The sequence below is a fragment of the Stenella coeruleoalba genome (assembly GCF_951394435.1).
Source record: "Stenella coeruleoalba genome assembly, chromosome: 2".
Lineage (NCBI taxonomy): Eukaryota > Metazoa > Chordata > Mammalia > Artiodactyla > Delphinidae > Stenella > Stenella coeruleoalba.
In genome coordinates this window covers 8012194-8031628 of record NC_137147.1, presented here as the reverse complement: position 1 = coordinate 8031628, position 19435 = coordinate 8012194, and the positions used below count along the sequence as shown (strand labels likewise).

The 19435-nt window shown below is 42.9% G+C and overlaps 1 protein-coding gene across 4 annotated transcripts in view; it reads left to right on the top strand.

The window, feature by feature from the left end:
• Positions 1 to 19435, top strand: part of AK7 (adenylate kinase 7) — a gene marked incomplete at its 3' end in the record, with an annotated part of 54450 nt that overhangs the window by 18967 nt on the left and 16048 nt on the right. For 3 of the 4 annotated variants that reach the window (XM_079913105.1, XM_079913104.1, XM_079913102.1), the window contains exons 5-12: positions 663 to 773; positions 4355 to 4435; positions 8514 to 8602; positions 10716 to 10806; positions 11634 to 11711; positions 12832 to 12981; positions 16585 to 16713; positions 18782 to 18914. In XM_079913105.1, coding sequence (XP_079769231.1) covers positions 663 to 773; positions 4355 to 4435; positions 8514 to 8602; positions 10716 to 10806; positions 11634 to 11711; positions 12832 to 12981; positions 16585 to 16713; positions 18782 to 18914 — 862 coding nt within the window. The remainder of the gene's footprint in view (positions 1 to 662; positions 774 to 4354; positions 4436 to 8513; positions 8603 to 10715; positions 10807 to 11633; positions 11712 to 12831; positions 12982 to 16584; positions 16714 to 18781; positions 18915 to 19435) is intronic. The other variant, XM_079913103.1, reaches the window with a different exon arrangement.

The window sequence follows — 19435 nt, the reverse complement described above, 5'->3', positions numbered from 1 at the left end:
AATGAGGGCTTCCCTGGTGGCACAGTGGTTAAGAATCCGCCTGCCAATGCAGGGGACACGGGATCGAGCCCTGGTTCTGGAAGATCCCACATGCCGCGGAGCAGCTAAGCCTGTGCGCCACAACTACTGAATTCCGAGCACCTAGAGCCCATGCTCTGCAACAAGAGAAGCCACCGCAATGAGAAGCCCGCGCACCACAGCGAAGAGTGGCCCCCTCTCTCCACAACTAGAGAAAGCCCGCGTGCAGCAAGGAAGACCAAACACAGCCAAAAATAAATTAATTACTTAATTAAAAATAAATAAATAAATAAAAGAACTAAAACTTTTTTTTAAGACACATTAAAAAAAAAGAAACTACACACATCGCAAGAGCTATCAAGAAATGGGTTTTTTAATGCCTTTATGGAATCACAGTGACAACATGTCACTGTCTCTACAAAATAAAAGAAGACATTTAAATATTTTATTTTGTTTAAATTAAGTTTAAATGATAGAATCTGGCTAGCTAAAGCATTTTCAAGAAAATTAAATCACTATAAAAATAAGCAGTAGTTTTTAGAATGCTTTATTTGAGCTTAAAGGAACATAGTCTCCCTGGCATCTGTGGGCTTAGCAGTTTCCGTAGCTCTAACACGTGGAGTCTGGTCTTTTCTCTCTCATAGGGTGATTCCGAGATTCCATTTACTGAAGAGGATTATCGAAGAAGAAAACACCATCCTAATTTTCTGGACCACATAAATGCTGAAAAACTGGTTCTCAAGTTAGGGAAAAAGGTAAATCTCGAGTAGTAGAACCTTTAGGGTAAGAAAAGCTCTTTTGGAAGCAGCTTACAATGCACATGGTCAGGACTGTTCCACATACTCTGTGTGTATCATGTCAGCTCGCTCCCCACCTCTGTATTTAGTTCCCGCGTCCTTATACCCACAGAGCTCCAAGCTTCAGGCTCCCCCAAAAGGCACTGTCCCAGGTCCTGCCCCACGTTCTTTTCCAGCCCCCTAAGATGGAAGGCTTGTATGGAGTCCCCAGCAGAGCTCAAGCCCTCACCTCCTAAGGGGTCTGTTGGTCCAAAGAGTCCCTTGGTCCAGAAGAGTCAAAAAGCTGAGAGTGGGAATGGGGAAGAGGGAACCACATTTTCCCTTCTTCCAGACTCTATCTCATTAGTTTCTTACAGCAGCTCTGAAAAGTGCATATAAACCTCATTTTACAGGGAATTCCCTGCTGGTCCAGTGATTAGGACTCAGCGCTTTCATTGCTGATGGCCCGGGTTCAATCCCTGGTCAGGGAACTAAAATCCCACAAGCCGAGCCGCCAAAATAAATAAATAAAAATAAACTTCATCTTACAAACAAGGAGACAGAAACTTCCAGAGGTTAAGTAATTTGCTCGAGGTCGCATAGCTAGCGTTTGCTGAGCACCGTGCTGAGCGCTTCTTAGCCTCATCTGATCTACTCCTTGCAGCAACTGTCTCGTGTACATACATAATTATTCCCATTTCACAGATGCAGACACTGTGGGAAAGAGCAGAGCTGGGATTCAAACCTGGATCCATCAGATACCAAATCCTGTGGGTTTTGTTCTTATTTTCTCCTGACTCCAAAGCTCCGTCATTCAGTAGAGTTGATCCTGACGCATCCGTGTCACTGATTACTGACATGCCTCTAGCTGGGAAGTTCACGTAAACAAAAAGAATAGCTTATTAGCCTTCTGTTGCAGCAAAAGTTATCATTTTGAAATCCATATATTATAAAATTGTTTTATTTCTCTTTAATCAAAATAGATGACAGGAATGCCCTGGTGATGAATAAGTAGTAACAACTAAAAATTATTGAGGGCTTGCTTACCAGGTACCAGGCACTGAGCCAGATGTATTACTTACAGTACCTCATGTAATCCTCCTATATCTCATATGTAATCCTCACAATTCTGTGAATTTAGTGCTATCATCATCATCCTCATTTAAGTTAGGTAGAATTTATACAGAACCCCTAAACCTCTAGAGGTTCCATCCACTGCATTTTTTCCCATTATCGGAAGACCTACGATAGTGATATGTAATGATAGTTCTAAGGTGACACCTAGTGGTCTCAGAGGATATTACAGTAGGAACTTGGTCCTTAAATTCTGTCCTACTAGTAAATGTTTTTATTTTATTAAAAAAAATTTTTTTTTACTTGGCAATACAAACACTGTGAGTATAAAATATTTGAAGGAAAAGACATGGGATTAGGCATTCTAGTCCCTTTTCTACCCATTAATTTATGACCTTAGCCAAGTCATTCAACTTTTGGAGTTAAATAAGTAAAATAAAGGGGTTAGATTAGAAAATTAAATTTCTTCCAACTCCAAATCCTACAGCTATATTATTTTATTAAACTTTGAACATTGCCCCAAATAGAAAATTCATGATTTCTTCATCATTTATTTCAAATTCACTGATTGAGAAGACATGATCACACATGCAAAAATAATAGATGTGAATGATAGTCTAAAATGGAGAAATAAGGAATTCCCTGGTAGTCCAGTGGTTAGGACTCTGCACTTCCATTGCAGGGGCCACGGGTTTGACCCCTGGTCTGGGAACTAAGATCCCACAAGCTGTGTGGCACAGCCAAAATAAATAAATAAATTTAATTAAATAGAGAAATAGTGTCATCTTAATATCTTTATTTTATCATAAAAACGTTAAGTATGTCCCATGCTCTAAATTATACGATCAAAATTTAATTTCAAAAAAAAGTTTTTTTAAGCCCAAGCTTTCCTAATCACTCTTTTCTGAACAATTAATAAGATAAGGTTGATCTGGCCAACTCGGTCATCTTAATAACCCTTCTGTAACCTAGTGTTTTTCATCAAATAGGTAGAACCTTGGAAGGAATCATTTAACTCATATCCGTTAAGATCTTGCTATGTAACAGGCACTGTGGCTAAGAGTTGACCTCACAGCCATGAACAAAACAGATGTGGTCTCTGCCCTCCTGGGGCTGGTTGTCCAGTGTTCATCAACTGTCACCACATTTGCAGTAATCACATTTATATTCACATGCTATATTATAAACACAAGAAGGTGGACCAGTTTAGTTTTTGAGGCAAGTTCATAGGCTTTTTAAATCCTTTGGGGCATTTTCACTTATCACTTTCCCTAGGACAGGTAGGAAAAACCAGGGGACGGGGTCACCTTGTCCTTGCCTCTCTTATCCACTCGTCCAGATGTACAGGAATGTAGATCAATTATGATGATATGGTTCCTCCTCAAAAAGCTCACTCAGAGACCCCAGTTCTCTCATATCAGGGATGAGGGTGTGTGTGGGGGGGACTTTCTGGTCTCTACTTGGGTTCCATCCTCAGTACATGATTATCTCTTCAACTTACCAACATCCAACCTTCCCAAATCGAATCACAGTGGTGATGGAGGGTGTCTGTATTGATAATTCTACTTCTGACACCAACTACAGCGTTCTAATTGGATGAAGAATTAGCAAGAAGAGGCCAGTCAGAGCACACATATGCTCACAAATCATACTGTCTCGAGTTAGATTAAATCCCCGATGTAATTAACCAAAGATTAAAAATCTCAAGTGGGACGGCTCATGAGTCCAGTGTTTCACGGAACCTAAACAGATCTCCGTGGGTCATTGCACCTTTTATACTTGGACCTCACATTAGCAATACAGAAAAAATTGCACCAACCATTGCACGAGTCTCTCTGGATTGTTAAGTTAAACATCATCAAAGCCACGTGGTTATTGGATTATGAGAGTGGAGAGCATCAGGGGAAGAGAATCAGTGCCCGGGTATCCCTAAGTATTACCTCTGCCTTAAGCTTTTCAACATGCCGAAAAGCCTGTTTCTACACAGCGTAGCTGCTAGTACCTTGATGACAGTAAAAAATAGTTGAGTATTGAGGCAAATTCTCCCAGGACCTAAATTACTCCTCCTGGATGAAGGGAACTCCATGTCTATTAATATCCTCATATTAAGGCCCATCACGAAATTCCTTGGTTCTATGTATGCCCCCTCCCCCACTCGGTAATTAAAGACCATCATGGATGGACAGATTTTTACATCTTCCTTTGCCTTTAGGTGCCCGGCATAGCACTTAAAGGTGGTAAGTCTTCACAATAATAAACTCTGGCTTTCATTTAATTGAGTCCCAATTAAATTTTAATGGTGGTCAGTGGGGTTGAGTTCCCTGCCTTTTAAGAGATACTCTTTTTGTCCTAAACAGTACATTAGGAGCTTGAAAGAGGTGATGAGACTTACTGAAGTGCTCATTTAAAATAATCAATAAAAATAATCTGATTCAACGTGGTTCATAGTAATATATTTAGCTTTTTTCTTGTATTTTATCTAATAGGTCAGAAAATTTGCCACTTACGTAGTTGCTGCCGGACTTCAGTATGGAATGGAAGGAGGCATCTTACATGCTTTTTTTAAGGTATGACTTTTCCATGACTATAACTTTTTTTTTTTACGTGTTTTACACTAAGGTTACACAATTCGAAGGTTATGTACTGGCTAGGCCCATTTAATAGCAGAAAGTTAAGGAAAATATGGATGTCCAACATAACTACCTCTTTTTCTTGTATTTCCCACTCTCAGAATAACAAAGAAAAAAATGGATCTCCTTTCATTCATGAGGCAAATGTTGATCCAGTGCCTACCATGTACCAGAAACTACTGTAGATACTGGGAACACAACATGATAAAGTCCCTGCCCTTGTGGAGCTTACATTCTAGTGGGTGGAGAAGAAGAGCAAAAGATAATGAACAAATTAGCCAGTAAACAGAGTATTTCAGATGTTGAAAAATAAACTGGAAAACAATGAAGCAGAGAAAGGTAGATCGAGCATGTGGGGCTAGGGTTGGGGGGTTAACATGTCTTTAAATGATGGGTGAGGAAGGCCTTTCTTTTTTTACTTTATTTTATATTTATTTTACTGTAGTATAGTTGATTTACAATGTTGTGTCAATTTCTGCTGTACAGCACAGTGATTCAGATATATATGTGTATATATAGATAATGTTTTTCATATTCTTTTCCATTATGGTTAATCACCAGATATTGAATCTAGTTTCCTGTGCTATATGGTGGGACCTTGTTGTTTATCCATTCTGCATATAATAGTTTGCATCTGCTAATCCCAAACTCCCACTCCATCCCTCCCACATGCCTCCTCTCCCTCGGCAACCACAAATCTGTTCTCTATGTCTGTGAGTCTGTTTCTGTTTCGTAGATAAATTCATTTGTGTCATGTTTTAGATTCCACACATAAGTGATATCATATGGTATTTGTCTTTCTCTTTCCGACTTACTTCGCTTAGTATGATCATCTCTAGGTCCATCCATGTTGCTGCAAATGGCATTATTTCATTCTTTTTTATGCCTGAGTAGTATTCCATTGTATATATGTCGCACATCTTTATTCATTCATCTATCGATGGGCATTGAGGTTGTTTCCACGTCGTGGCTATTGTGAATAGTGCTGCTACAAACACAGGGGTGCACGTATCTTTCTGAGTAATAGTTTTGTCTGGATATACGCCCAGGATTGCTGGATCATATGGCAGCTCTATTTTTAGTTTTTTGAGGAACCTCCGTACTGTTCTCCACAGTGGCTGCACCCATTTACATTCCTGCCAGCAGTGCAGGAGGGTTCCCTTTTCTCCACACGCTTTCCAGCATCTGTTATATGTAGACTTTTTAATGATGGCCATTCTGACCAGTGTGAGGTGGTACCTCATTGTAGTTTTGATTTGCATTTCTCTAGTAATTAGTTGAGCATCTTTTCATGTGAGGAAGGCCTTTCTAATGATGTGACATTTGAGCAGACAGTGAAAGGCAATGGGGAGCCAGCTAAGTGGCTTCCTGGGGAGAGGCACTGGGCACTGCAAGTGCAAAGAACCAAGGCAGGGGCTTCCCTGGTGGTGCAGTGGTTGAGAGTCCGCCTGCCGATGAAGGGGACACGGGTTCGTGCCCCAGTCCGGGAAGATCCCACATGCCGCGGAGCGGCTGTGCCCGTGAGCCATGGCCACTGAGCCTGCGCGTCCGGAGCCTGTGCTCCGCAACGGGAGAGGCCACAACAGTGAGAGGCTGGTGTACCAAAAACAAAGAACCAAGGCAGAAACGTGCTGGCTGGGTTAAGGAGCAGCAAGAAGACCAATGTGGCTGAAAGTGCTGGAGGATGGGGGGTGATGGAGTCAAAGAGGTGATGGAGGAGTCAGATGGATCCCAGCTTTGTAGCCCATTGTGAGGGTTTGGGCTTTTATTCTGAGTGGGTTGGGGAACAGACTATTTTGAGCATAGAAGTGGCCTAATCTGTCTTAAGTTTTCAAGGGTAACGCTGTTCTTCTGCTGAGTTGAGAATGTACTGTAGGGGGCCAAGAGCAGGGTCGTACCTAAGACCTAGGTGGAAATGGTGGAGACACTGAAGATGTTGGGATTTGGGATGTTTTGAAGATGAGGCCAATGGGATTGGCTCCAAGCTTGGATGTAAGGGTGACAGAAAGAAAGTAAAAATGACTTTAAGGATTTTGGTGCAAGTAACCAGAAGTAGGAAGTTGCCGTTTACTGAGATGGGGAAAACTGGGAAGGGACAGATTAGGGTGAAGCATGCAATCAGTGGGAAGTTCAGGAGCTCAGCTTAGACACGTTGAGTTTGAGATGGCTGACATCCAAGTATCGATACTCAGCAGGGAGGGAGTTGGACGTTGCACTGGAAGGTGGGAGGTGTGTTTGGAGATTATGGAGGTAGTCAGGACTAGAGTTATAACCTTGGAAGCCATCAGCGTATGGGTGGAATTTAAAACCACAAGACTGGATGACATCACCTAGAGAATGAGTATGGAGAAGAGAAGAGGTCTGAGGACTGAGTCCTGGGACACTCCTATATTTGGAGATTTACAAGGATATGGGAGGGAGTCGGGAAAGGCAGCTGAGGAGGAGTTCCCAGTGAACCAAGAGGGGAGTGTGGAAAAAGACACATGAAAAAAGTGTTTCTAAAACGAAATAATGACCAACCATATCACACACGGCAGATAATCAAGTAAGATGAGACTGGAGGATTGACCTGGATATTTTTGGAATCGGGTAGAACAAAAGCCTGATATGTGTAGGTTCAAGGAGGGAGCACGAAGAGAGGAAGTGGAGATGGTGAGAACAGAGGAGCATTCTGAGAGATTTTACTGTAACATGGGGCAGAAAAAGAAGGCAGGAACTAGCAAAAGCAGTTTCGGGAAAGTGTTGGCTGGTTGGTTTTTTAATACAAGGGGTATGACAGCTGAAGAGGATGAGCTAAAGAAAGCTCTTTCTCTTTGCCCGTGCTCAGCTACCTTTTACCTAACTGGCCACCGGATGCTGGCCTTCCAGGCCTCTGCCCAGGGCCCTCTTGTCTTCTCCATCTACACTCTTTCCCTGGGTTGGGCTGTTCAATCCCATGACTGGTGCCAATGACTCTCAAACATCAGTCTCCAGCGGGACTCCCTCTCCTTAGTTCTCACTCTGCAGATCCATCACCTCAACTTGGATGTTTCACAAATCCAAACTACATCGACAATCACCCCCATACCCGCAGCTCCTCCAGGGCCCCACCTCAGGAAATTGGACCATCTTCTACCCAGCTGCACCAATCAGAACCCAACTCCTTCCTCTATCTCATCCATCACAAGATCCCCAAGTCCTCTAGAGATGACCTCCCCAATATCTCCCTTCTCTCCAGCCCAGCGCCTCCAACTCCCCACCCAAAGGCTAGGAAAAACCCTCTCTTGTCCTCACCTGTCATGACCTCCGTCTCTTCATTTAAACTCTTACTTCTCATCATCCCTTCACAAGGCAACCAAAGCAAATCCAGTGATGTCACTTCCCTGCTTAAAACCCTTCAAAGGTTTCCCCAAGTCCAAAATATCTTACAAGATCCAGTGGTCTGCTGTGGCCCCCACTCCTACCTCTTTCACTCTTGAAAAGCGATATAAAATCATCTAGTGCATGACAGTTAAACAGTACCCAGACTATCTATTTATTTACTGAAATATTTAATGAAGGGAAAAGACAAAGATTTGGACTCTGAAGATCAGGGTTCAAATCCAGTCAAAGGGACTCATCGGAAGTGTAATGTCCTGGAGGATACTTTATGCACTAAGCATTTCATCTACAAACTGACGATAATTACCCCCAGCCAGTGGGGGTAATTTAAATTTTAATTCTCACTTTTATGAGAATTAAAGACACCGTGAATACTAAAGAATTTCCTTTCTATACAGATGACCACTAAAGACAGCTGATGACATTATGATTTCTTGAAAAGTATTTCAGCCCTGAGGTTGCACTTTATTTCTCTTAATAGGATTTGATCAGCAACTAAATCTCATCAGAACTGATTTACAAAACCTCTGGAGGCTATTATTTCATCGGATAGACAGATCTTTTTGGATGCCTCTGACTATGGCTCTGTCTGGGAGCTGTAATAGTCAGGCACACATAACTGGGGAAAACATGCTTTTGCTTTTCTTTCTTTTAGCTAGCTTGGTCGGGTGAGGTCCCTGCATTACCAGTTTTTGGAGATGGAACAAATGTAATTCCAGCAATTCATGTTCTTGATCTAGCAGGGTAAGTATTCTACCAGATATATGACTTCCCGAGAATTAGCTGACTACCATGTTTGTTTCTTACCGAGTGCTAAGACCCCCACGTGTATTATTGTATTTCTTCTTCACAACGACCCTAAGCAGAAGGTACTTTTATCATCTCCACTTTGCATCTGATGAAATTGTGTCCATCACCTAAAAGCACCACACTTCTGATAGCAAGTTCAAGTTCACCTTTTAGAAACCTTACCAGCAGAATAGCATGTCTTCCAGTTTGGGAAAAGAACTCTTTATATGCGTTCTGGGGACCTGGTCCTTTGTCCCAGATGAGATTGCTATGTCCAGCCCACCAACTTAAATTCCAGAAATTTGTGAACTATAAACCAGAAGCTTTTTTTCTTTTTGGCAATTGTTAAGTGACGCTAACACGTGTTTTTCAGACTCACAGAGTATCCCCAGGTCCCCTTCTCCTTCTTTGCAGACACTGACTTAAACACTAACTCAAAGATAGGGTTCACTTTATTTGTAGTTCATCGCTTGTACATTTCGAGTTCCAGGGGCTTTATTCTGTCAACCCCTCAGCTCACCCCACAGGAGGGAGCAGCACCTCTCTGAGATTCTTTCTGGTTTCTAGATCCCCCCTCTTTCTCTCATCCACCAGCCACTATTAAATTAGTCTCAATCCCAAGCAGATTTACAGACTTACTGGGAAACAATGAAGCTTAAACTTCAAGACCCTCCCCTGCATGGGTCCCTTCCACGATCCTAAACTTCATTTTTATTATTGTTCTCAAAGAGGGATTCCCTAAGTTGTCTGAGCTTCAGACTCTACATAAAACCTGGATCTGGGCTTCCCTGGTGGCGCAGTGGTTGCGAGTCCGCCTGCCGATGCGGGGGACGCGGGTTCGTGCCCCGGTCCGGGAAGATCCCACGTGCCGCCGAGTGGCTGCGCCCGTGAGCCATGGCTGCTGGGCCTGCGTATCCGGAGCCTGTGCTCCGCAACGGGAGAGGCCACAACAGTGAGAGGCCCACATACCGCAAAAAAAAACAAACCTAGATCTGCTCCAGCCAACATTGACACTGGACGCGGCAGGGCTGACACGGACCCTTTTTTCCTGCAGAGATTTTACATGATTACATTATCAGGTTTTAAAGTTGTGAAAGAATCTTACATTATTAAATTAATTAAATTATTCCCATTACACAAGGACTCGGGGGCCCTTGCGGTAGCATTTTTTTCCAACAAGTTTCTTGAAGACTGTCAACTAGTTAACAAAGAAAGAAGCTACAAGAGGAAATGTTCTGTGAAATTAATATAAAACAAATATGAAATGGATATTTAGACAGGTGCGTTTGTTTTATTATCGTTTGACTGAAAAGGAAGCTGAGATGGAGGTAGGATCTACAGTCTTGTGACAGTCTTCCATTCACTATTGTCTCTCTGGAAATTTTTTCATCTGTATTCAAATCCCTGTTCTGCCCCTCACTAGCTGTGTGAATTTGGGAAAGTTGCTTAACCCCTTCGGGTCTGATTTTCTCATTTGTGAGATGCGGATGATAATAGCCTTCCCTGAGAGGGTTGTTCTGAGAATTCCATGGGGTAACACCTGGAAAGCCCAGAGCACAGGCCTGACGGAGTTAAGCCCTCAGACACGTTGGCCATCATTCATAATTAATCCAGGGCAGGAAATCTAAGCCACTCCATGCTATGTGACTTAAGGAGCCACAGCTTCTGTGAATCTGTGTTTTACTTTGTGAAACACCTTCCCCAAAGCATTGTTTGGGGACTTTAATGAGCCACTGGGTAAGCGGGCTTCATCAACGCAAGTCCTGTCGGGGCTCAGCTACTCTTGTACCTGGGGCGAATCTGGAGCCAGGTGGACCTGGCTTCCAATCTCGGCCCTTCTACCTTCCCATTAGCCCTTCAGCCCAAGAAATGTCACTTAACTCTTTACTAGCTTCCTTCACTGTAGAGTGGGGACCATCACCCCAACCCTGACCTTGTTGGAAAATAAGGTAATTGCTAAATCAGCAAACCTGGCATCTGGTCCATGAGGGTGGCATCCATTGAATTCTATTTACTACATCTCCTTTGTTTATTCCCTCTGGGGGCCATGTTCCCTGGTGGTCTGCAGAGTGATACAGAACGTCATAGACCACGTGCCAAAGTTCCATTACCTGGTGGCTGTGGACGAGTCAGTTCATACTCTGGAAGACTTTGTCAAGGTATAGCCATGTCATCCCAGCCAGACTGGATGGCATCTCTTAAATCATTTTACCCACCTCCCACCCCGCCAAAGTATTGTAATTATGGAATCAGGAGTGCTAACAAGACCGGGGACTCCTAAAATACAATATCCTTAAACCCAAGCTTGCTATTTGTATCTGCAGTATATGTATTGGGAAATTACAACCACAATGTTTTTATCTCCAGTATACGCACAGAGGGGAGCAAAAAAAGTCCACTGTAGGACTCACACACACACAAATCACACACCGCGATACTAAAATCTATCTGTGAATTGTTCCCCAAAGTACTCATGTGGTCAAGTTCACCAAACCTACTGGCGGCTTCCAGGAGATCTGGGTTTCTGAGGGCCCCCTTTCCTATCTGGGCTGCTCTGGTTAAAGCCACCTGTCACCTTATGGCCCAGCTGGCCCAGCCAGTGCAGCCTTCTCTCGCCCTTTCCCTGGCCACCCCCACTAATTCTTAAGATTCAGCTCAGACATCTTCCTCTGCACCCTCCTGGCTCCATCCCACCTCCCCCATGGGCAAGCCCCTCTTTTCCAGACGCCTAGATCAGACAATACACACAAGCATCTGTCTCTCCCTTTTCAGGCTGGGGGCTGCCTGAGGGCAGAGATGGGGCCTTATTCATCTCTGTGCTCTTTAACCATGTGTGGAAAAAATACACCAGTGAATACCCTCAGTGTTCTCCCCCGTTGCTTTGCAAATTTTTTTTTTGTATTCAGTTATGTTTATATTCATTTGAGAAATTTTATATTGAAATCTTACAGGTCAACCAAATAATAATTCTATGTTTCTCTAACAGTGCATCAGTAAAAGTACTGGCCCTGGGAAAATCCAGAAAGTACCCAAAGAAAATGCTTTCCTAACAAAGGACTTAAGAGTTAGTATATAAGAGATTCTTTTTTTCTACTCTTGTCCTAAAGGTGTTGGTTCTTGAGGGATTTGGAGTCAGAAGACCTGGCTTCCAAGTTCATTTCACCTCCTCCTGCACAGCTGGCCATCTTAGCTATCGCAACTTCCTCTTCACCTCTGTGAGCCTGTTGGTTTCTGTTTTTTCTTTTTTTGAAAACCCTCAGAGGTTGTGGTCAGAAAATGTATTTGAAAGCTGTCTGATGTGTAAAATGCTAGACAAACACTGGGTGTTGCTCTCTTCGGCCTCTTTCAAAAATTCAAACAGGAGGCTGAATTTCTGATTCCATCACAGCAGCGCCGAAAGTACGGTTTTAGTCATACAGTGCATTCTTCCAGCTTGTTTTGGAATATAATATTTTTAGGAATAAATTGCAACAAAACGGTGCATTGGAACATGTTTCTGAAAGAACTGATATCGTTGGTTGCCTCTGAGGAGCAGAACTGGATGGGTGGTGATGGGGACCAAAGGGAGTGCTTTCCCCTCTACGTTTCTTTTTAATTGAAGTATAGTTGATTTCCAGTGTTCTGTTAGTTTCAGGTGTACAGCAAAGTGATTCAGTTATACATATATATATTTTTTTCCAGATTCTTTTCCCTTATAGGTTATTACAAAATACCGAGTAGAGTTCCCTGTGCTATACAGTAGGTCCTTGTTGGTTATCTATTTTATATATGGTAGTGTGTATAAGTTTCCCCTATATTTTTTGTTCTTTTGGATTTTGAACCGTGTAATTGCACTACTCAAAAAATAGGTAGTATTAAAATTTGTAAAAAAAAAAAAAAAAAAAAAAGGAAGAAGGAAACCTTCCACTTGGGCTTCTAGTATCTCCCTACTCTTTGAGTTGCTTGTGTCACTGTACCAGCCAGGATGCTGCCCGTCACAAGAGAGCAGATGTGAGGGAAGTTTAGGGTCACAGAGTCTCACAGCAGGTGGTCTGTCAAAACTTAGAGCTGCCTTAGTTGACGGCCATCTTTAGTGAATGTGTTCATATTTTTTTCTTCAGTAACTTCAGTGATTTGGGTCTGTTATAACTCTCAAGTGGAAAAAAAAAAAAAGGACAAATCTCTAATGTTCCTTTATCTCTTAGCAAGAGGATATTGACCATTTACTCGTCAATTTGAGAATGGAAACACTCATTGTGAAGGAAAATTTTAACATTCGATGGTTCGCCCAAGCAGGATTTGTGGAAAATATCAACAGTATCCTCAAAGAGTACAAGCAAAGCAGAAGATTATTGGTAACTATAACCACTTCCTGTGTAAGCTTCTGATTTAAGCAAAGTAAACGAAACTTTTGGTGTAATTACACCAATGAAAGTACTTTTTCAAATGTCTGAATTTCTAAATTCAAGTTCTTTTTCAATCTTTTTTTTTTTTTTGGCCACACCACGCAGCTTGCGGGATCCTAATTCCCCAAACAGGGATCAAACCCGTGCCCCCTGCAGTGAAAGCATGGAGTCCTAACCACTGGACCGCCAGGGAATTCCCTCAAGTTCTTTTTCAAATTTGACCTATTGCTCAGGCCAAAAAAATCTACCTCTATATTCTATTGATACTTGCCAACTGAATATTAAAAATTTTTAAGTTGACAGAGATGGTTGTTATGCTAGACACAAATTGAACATGACAGGAAGCCCCAGACTGATGGTCACAGAGTTGTCCCTATAAGGGAAAGTGTCTGGTACCTGACTGGCCTGCCTGTTTCACCCCGGGTATACATCTGGAAAAGGGTAGGTAGGAGGTGGGGACGTCTGATGATTACTTTGACCTTTTCTTGTTGGCCACGGGATTTGCCAGTCATTTTAATCACCACAACTTCCCATAGATATTCTTATCTACATATATAGACGAGGAAGCCAAGGCTCAGAAGATGGAGCAATTTCTTCAAGGTCACACAGCTAGTCAGGGATTCAAATTAGCTAAGATGCCAACTTAGCTAGAATGGCCTTACTATGGGAGCCTCCACACACCCGTCTCTGAAATCAGGCAAATGCATCCCTTGCCCACATCTTTGGATTTATCCCAGGGAGGCATTCCAAAGATGAGAGTAAATGTGACAGGAGAAGGCATTTCGAAAGCTATAGTCTATGAGTGACAGGTGCCGTCATAGTTGAATTGCCGTCGTGCATGGAAATACTGCGTAAAAGCAAGTAGAGTTGCCATTGTATCCTAAGAACAATATTCTCGGGCAAAGCATGCCTTGTTGAGAAGCAGTAAAAGATGTGCCACTTTAAAACCTAGAAAGAAAAAATTTAAAAAAATTTTTAAGTAAGTAATTAAAAAAAAAAGGTGTACCACTTTACAAAAAAAAAATGATTGGAGACTTCCCTGGTGGTTCAGTGGTTAAGACTCTGCGCTTCCAGCGCTTCCACTGTAGGGGGCGCGGGTTTGATGCCTGGCTGGAGAACTAAGATCCCACATGCTGTGTGGCACGGCCAAAAAGTTTTTTTAAAAATAAAAAAAAAAAGAAACAATGATCCTTTTAAGCATCTGAGACACCCATGACGGCTCTACTTGGAGGCTGTCCCGAGGCACAGAGCAACCTGAGAGGTTAGACTAGTGTTGTCGTTTGTGGGTCAACGTAAAACAACACCCAGTCAGAGTAGGGATGGGACAAGACACCTTAAAGAGACCATACGGTTCCTGATTAGCAAAACTGGACAGGACATGATAGAAGGAGTAAGCATATCTAAAAATTAAACTGAGTCTATCCATCCCTGGGGGCATTGGTCAGCTTGGCAGCATAGAACAGGAAACACGACCAAGGACAATGTAGACAGTGCCACACCAGCGACATCCAGCAAGATGGAGCCTCAAGCCAAGGGCCTCCACAACTCCAGTTCCTTTAGCAAGGCAAAGTCATCCCTGTGCAGAGACAGGTGCATCCAATCACCTTGACCTAATACCATTCAACAGTCCATCCATCCAACTCTCCTTGGTCTGATCAAAGCTCATCAAGCTACTTTCTAAACGTGTCCGCCTTGAGGGGTAAATGTGCCAGACACGTGCACTTGGAGTGTTCTGAGTTCAGTGGCAACCCTACTTCTCATTATAACTGAATAAACTACCATTCTGGTTTTGTACCCAGATGAGGTGAGCTTACCCCAGGAGACAGATCCGCCCTCGGTGTGTGGATGAAACAAGGCATATGAACCTGCCCAGTTGACAGCCGCACAACAGGCCTTGGTGACTGCACCATGCCTACTTCGGAGCCCAGCCCTGTCCATCAAGACTCAGCTCCAGAGATGCTCTCCTGACCGCTGCCACCCTCCACTGCCCGCCATCTTGGTCATTGCCATCACCCTGAGAGAGCCTGTCCCTAAGCAGACAGGGTCATTCACGTCCACCAAGCCTTACCCAGTACCACTGCAGTAGCCCTGCTCCCTCCCTTCACAGCCTTGGCTGCCTCATCTGACAAATAGTAATAATAACAATAGTAGTAGTATTAATAATAATGATAGTAGTAATAATAACAATAACCAACTCTGTGCATGAAATTATGTAGTCTTTAAACACATGGACACTCTGCCCATGGAAATGCTTTTCAATGGCATGATTTAAATAAAAAAATTTTTTCATTTAAAATTTAAAAAATTTGCCTTGCAAAATACCAGGCTTTAGTTTCACAACTGTTTGGGCCATTCCGAAAGAAATGACTATTTGTCACTGATGTTTTTATTTCTATTAGAAATAAACAAACATTTGCACACCAGTTATGAATGTGATGAACTTCTAGAAACTTTTTTAAAAAATGAGTGTATTTTTCAGATGTAGAGAACAAACGTATGGACACCAAGGGCGGGAAAGCGGGGGGTTCAGGGGTGGGGTGGTGGTGGTGGGATGAACTGGGAGATTGGGATTGACATATATACACTAATATGTATAAGATAGATAACTAATAAAAAATAAAATTAGGGGTTCCCTGGTGGCGCAGTGGTTGAGAGTCCGCCTGCCGATGCAGGGGACGCGGGTTCGTGACCCGGTCCGGGAAGATCCCACGTGCCGCGGAGCGGCTGGGCCCGTGAGCCACGGCCGCTGGGCCTGCGCGTCCGGAGCCTGTGCTCGGCAACGGGAGAGGCCACAACAGTGAGAGGCCCGCGTACCAGAAAAAAAATAAATAAATAAAATTAAATAAAATTTAAAAAATGAGTGTATTTTTAAAAACTAGGATAAATTAACTGTTTTCATTTATTTTTTTATTATTATTATTATTATTTATTTATTTATTTATTTTTTGCATTACGCGGGCCCCTCACTGTTGTGGCCTCTCCCGTTGCGGAGCACAGGCTCCGGACGCGCAGGCTCAGCGGCCGTGGCTCACGGGCCCAGCCGCTCCGCGGCATGTGGGATCTTCCCGGACCGGGGCACGAACCCGTGTCCCCTGCATCGGCAGGCGGACTCTCAACCACTGTGTCACCAGGGAAGCCCTATTTTTTTTTAATTAACTGTTTTTAAAAAGAAAAGTTTAATTAAAGACCAAGTTTAGTCCAGAAACAATGTTTATCAGTCAGTAAATTAAGCACCCTGCATAGTGGACCAGAAATTCTATTTCTCTGCTGTCTTTACAGGAGTAGCACCACAGAGATGAAACTGGTAGCATGTGATGCTTGAGTACTCGGTTCACATCCTGCTGAGTGTCGTGTGCCCCGTGCCCAGCTCAGGGCACGTAGTGGATGCTCATTAAACACCAGGAGGAAGTGACTCTGGGGTCTTGATGGAGGAGTGAGAGTCAGCCTGCAGGATCCCGAGACTTAAAAGGGCCGCGACCCTTGAAATAAAGAACACTGTCTAGCTACAGATGGTTCAGAGCTCCCTGTATGACGCTTATTCTCCTCTTTTAGCCCATCAAGATTTGCATTCTTGGTCCTCCTGCTGTGGGAAAATCCAGCATCGCTGAAGTGTTGTCCAAATACTACAAACTGCATCACATTAAACTGAAGGATGTCATTTCCGAAGCCATAGCAAAACTGGTAACACTTTTAACTACTTTACTGTGAATTTTTATATTTTAAAAATGCTTTGTCTTACTCATAATTAAGAAATCACTAATTTTCCATGGCATATCCTACAAAGAGATTTGTTATTTTAATTGGATTTTGTTGTTGGCTCCATTATGAAAACACAGAAACCCACATGGCTTTTCCTCTGGAAGCCTCTTTCATGGGTCGCCCTTAAAATTTAGTCTTTCTCCAGCTATTGCTCAAAATATATCTTGCATTCTCTCTATTGACTGGAACATTTTCATTTGTTTCTTTATTCTTTTTTTTTTAATTGAAGTATAGTTGATGTACAATATTATATAACTTACAGTTGTACAGTGTAGTGATTCACAATTTTTAAAGCTTATACTCCATTTATAGTTATTAAAATGCATTGTCTACATTCCCCATGTTGTACAATATATCCTTACTGTAGTTTATTTTATACCTAATAGTTTGTACCTCTTAATCCCCTGCCCCCTACCTAGCCCATTTCCCCTTCCATCTCCTCACCAGTAACCACTAGTTTGTTCTCTACATCTGTGAGTCTGCTTCCTTTTTGTTATATACACTAGTTTGTTTGTTTTTTTTTCCGGTACGCGGGCCTCTCACTTTTGTGGCCCCTCCCGCTGCGGAGCACAGGCTCCGGACGCACAGGCTCAGCGGCCATGGCTCACGTGCCCAGCCGCTCTGCGGCATGTGGGATCTTCCCAGACCGGGGCACGAACCCGCGTCCCCTGCATCGGCAGGCGGACTCTCAAACACTGCGCCACCAGGGAAGCCCCACTAGTTGTATTTTTTAGATGCCACATATAAGTGATATCATACAGTATTTGTCTTTCTCTGTCTGACTTATTTCACTTAGCATAATGCCCTCCAAGTCCATCCATGTTGCTGCAAATGGCAACATTTCATTCGTTTTTATGGCTAAGTAGTATTTCATTGTATGCATGTGTATGCGTGTGTGTATATATATATATACATATACACACCATATCTTGTTTATCCATTTATCTGTTGATGGACAGTTAGTCTGCTTCCATATTTTGGCTACTGTAAATAATGCTGCTATGAACTTTGGGGTGCACATATCTTTTTGAATTAGAGTTTTTGTTTTTTTCGGATATATACCCAGGTTTTTTTTTATTCTTGATGTATGTTTCTCAGGGTATTATCAGACAATTTATCAACAGCTTAAAAAAAAAAGACTATTTTCTTAGTGCAGTTTTAGGTTCACAGCAAAGTTGAGAGGAAGGTACAGAGATTTCCCCTACATCCCTTATCCCTTGCACAGGCAGCCTCCCCCATTATCATTAAACCCCACCAGAGTGGCACATTTGTTACATCAATGAACTTATATTCACGTACCATATCACCTAAAGTCCGTAGCTGACATTAGGGTTCACTCTTGCTGTTGTACATTCTATGGGTTTGGACAAATGTCTAATGAAATGTGTCCACCATTATAGTATCATACAGAGTAGTTTTCCCTGCCCTGAAAAGTCTCTGTGCTCTGCTGTCCCTCCTTCTCCCTAAATAGCTGCTTTTTATCATTTTATTGGGAATGGTAGGTACTGAGGTACATTTCCAAAGATGATTATTAAAAGTCTTGATTTCTACAAAATGTGTGTCCCCCAAGTAAGATCCAACCTGATACTTGGAAAAGTGTTGATTCTTTTTTGTTTGTTTGTTTTTGGGCTACATCATGCAGCTTGCAGGATTAGGATTAGTTCCCCAACCAGGGATCCAACCTGGGCCCTCTGCAGTGGAAGCTCGGAGTCCTAACCACTGGACCGCCAGGGAATTCCTAGAAAAGTGTTGATTCTTAAGTAGTTCTGGCGTTAGCACAGAAATAGATTATTCTCCTAAAATAGAGTAAGAAACCCCCCGGAGACTCTTATCTGTCTTCGTAGATAGATAGACGCATCCTGACCACTTTTGCACAGCTGTCCTTGAGCACCTCCCCTGTTTGGGTACCAGCCTTTTCCAGGATCACTCGCCAGATAGCAGCCAATCAACGCAGGGCATCATCTGATTTGAATATCCCTGTGGTATGTAGGAGGCGATCGTTACACCTAAGCATGTAGGGGAAGGAGGAGAAGAAGAAGGTGAAGAGGAGGAGGAAGCGGAGACCGTGGAGGATGCTCAGGAGTTCTTGGATGGCATCAAGGAAAGCCTGGAGCACAACGCAGGTAACCGCACAGCACACGGCTGCACTGCTTTTGTGACGGTGGGATTGATTTCCTTGTTATAAAAAACTACTTGTTTGCTATTAAAAGTAAAGTACAGAAATTATAACAACCACACACACACACACACACACACATACACACACAAAATCATTCACTATCTCAACCCTGGGGGAAAAAATCCCCATTAATATATATACATATATATTTTTTTGCGGTACGCGGGCCTCTCACTGCTGTGGCCTCTCCCGTTGCGGAGCACAGGCTCCGGACGCGCAGGCTCAGCGGCCATGACTCATGGGCCCAGCCGCTCTGCGGCATGTGGGATCTTCCCGGACCGGGGCACGAACCCGCGTCCCCTGCATTGGCAGGCGGACTCTCAACCACTGCGCCACCAGGGAACCCCCCCCCCATTAACGTTTTGTTGACTATTGGTTATACGATGGGAAAGAATTACCTAAGTTTTAAAACAATCAAATGTGTAGTCATAAATATTTATAAAGCATCAAAAAACATTAATTAAA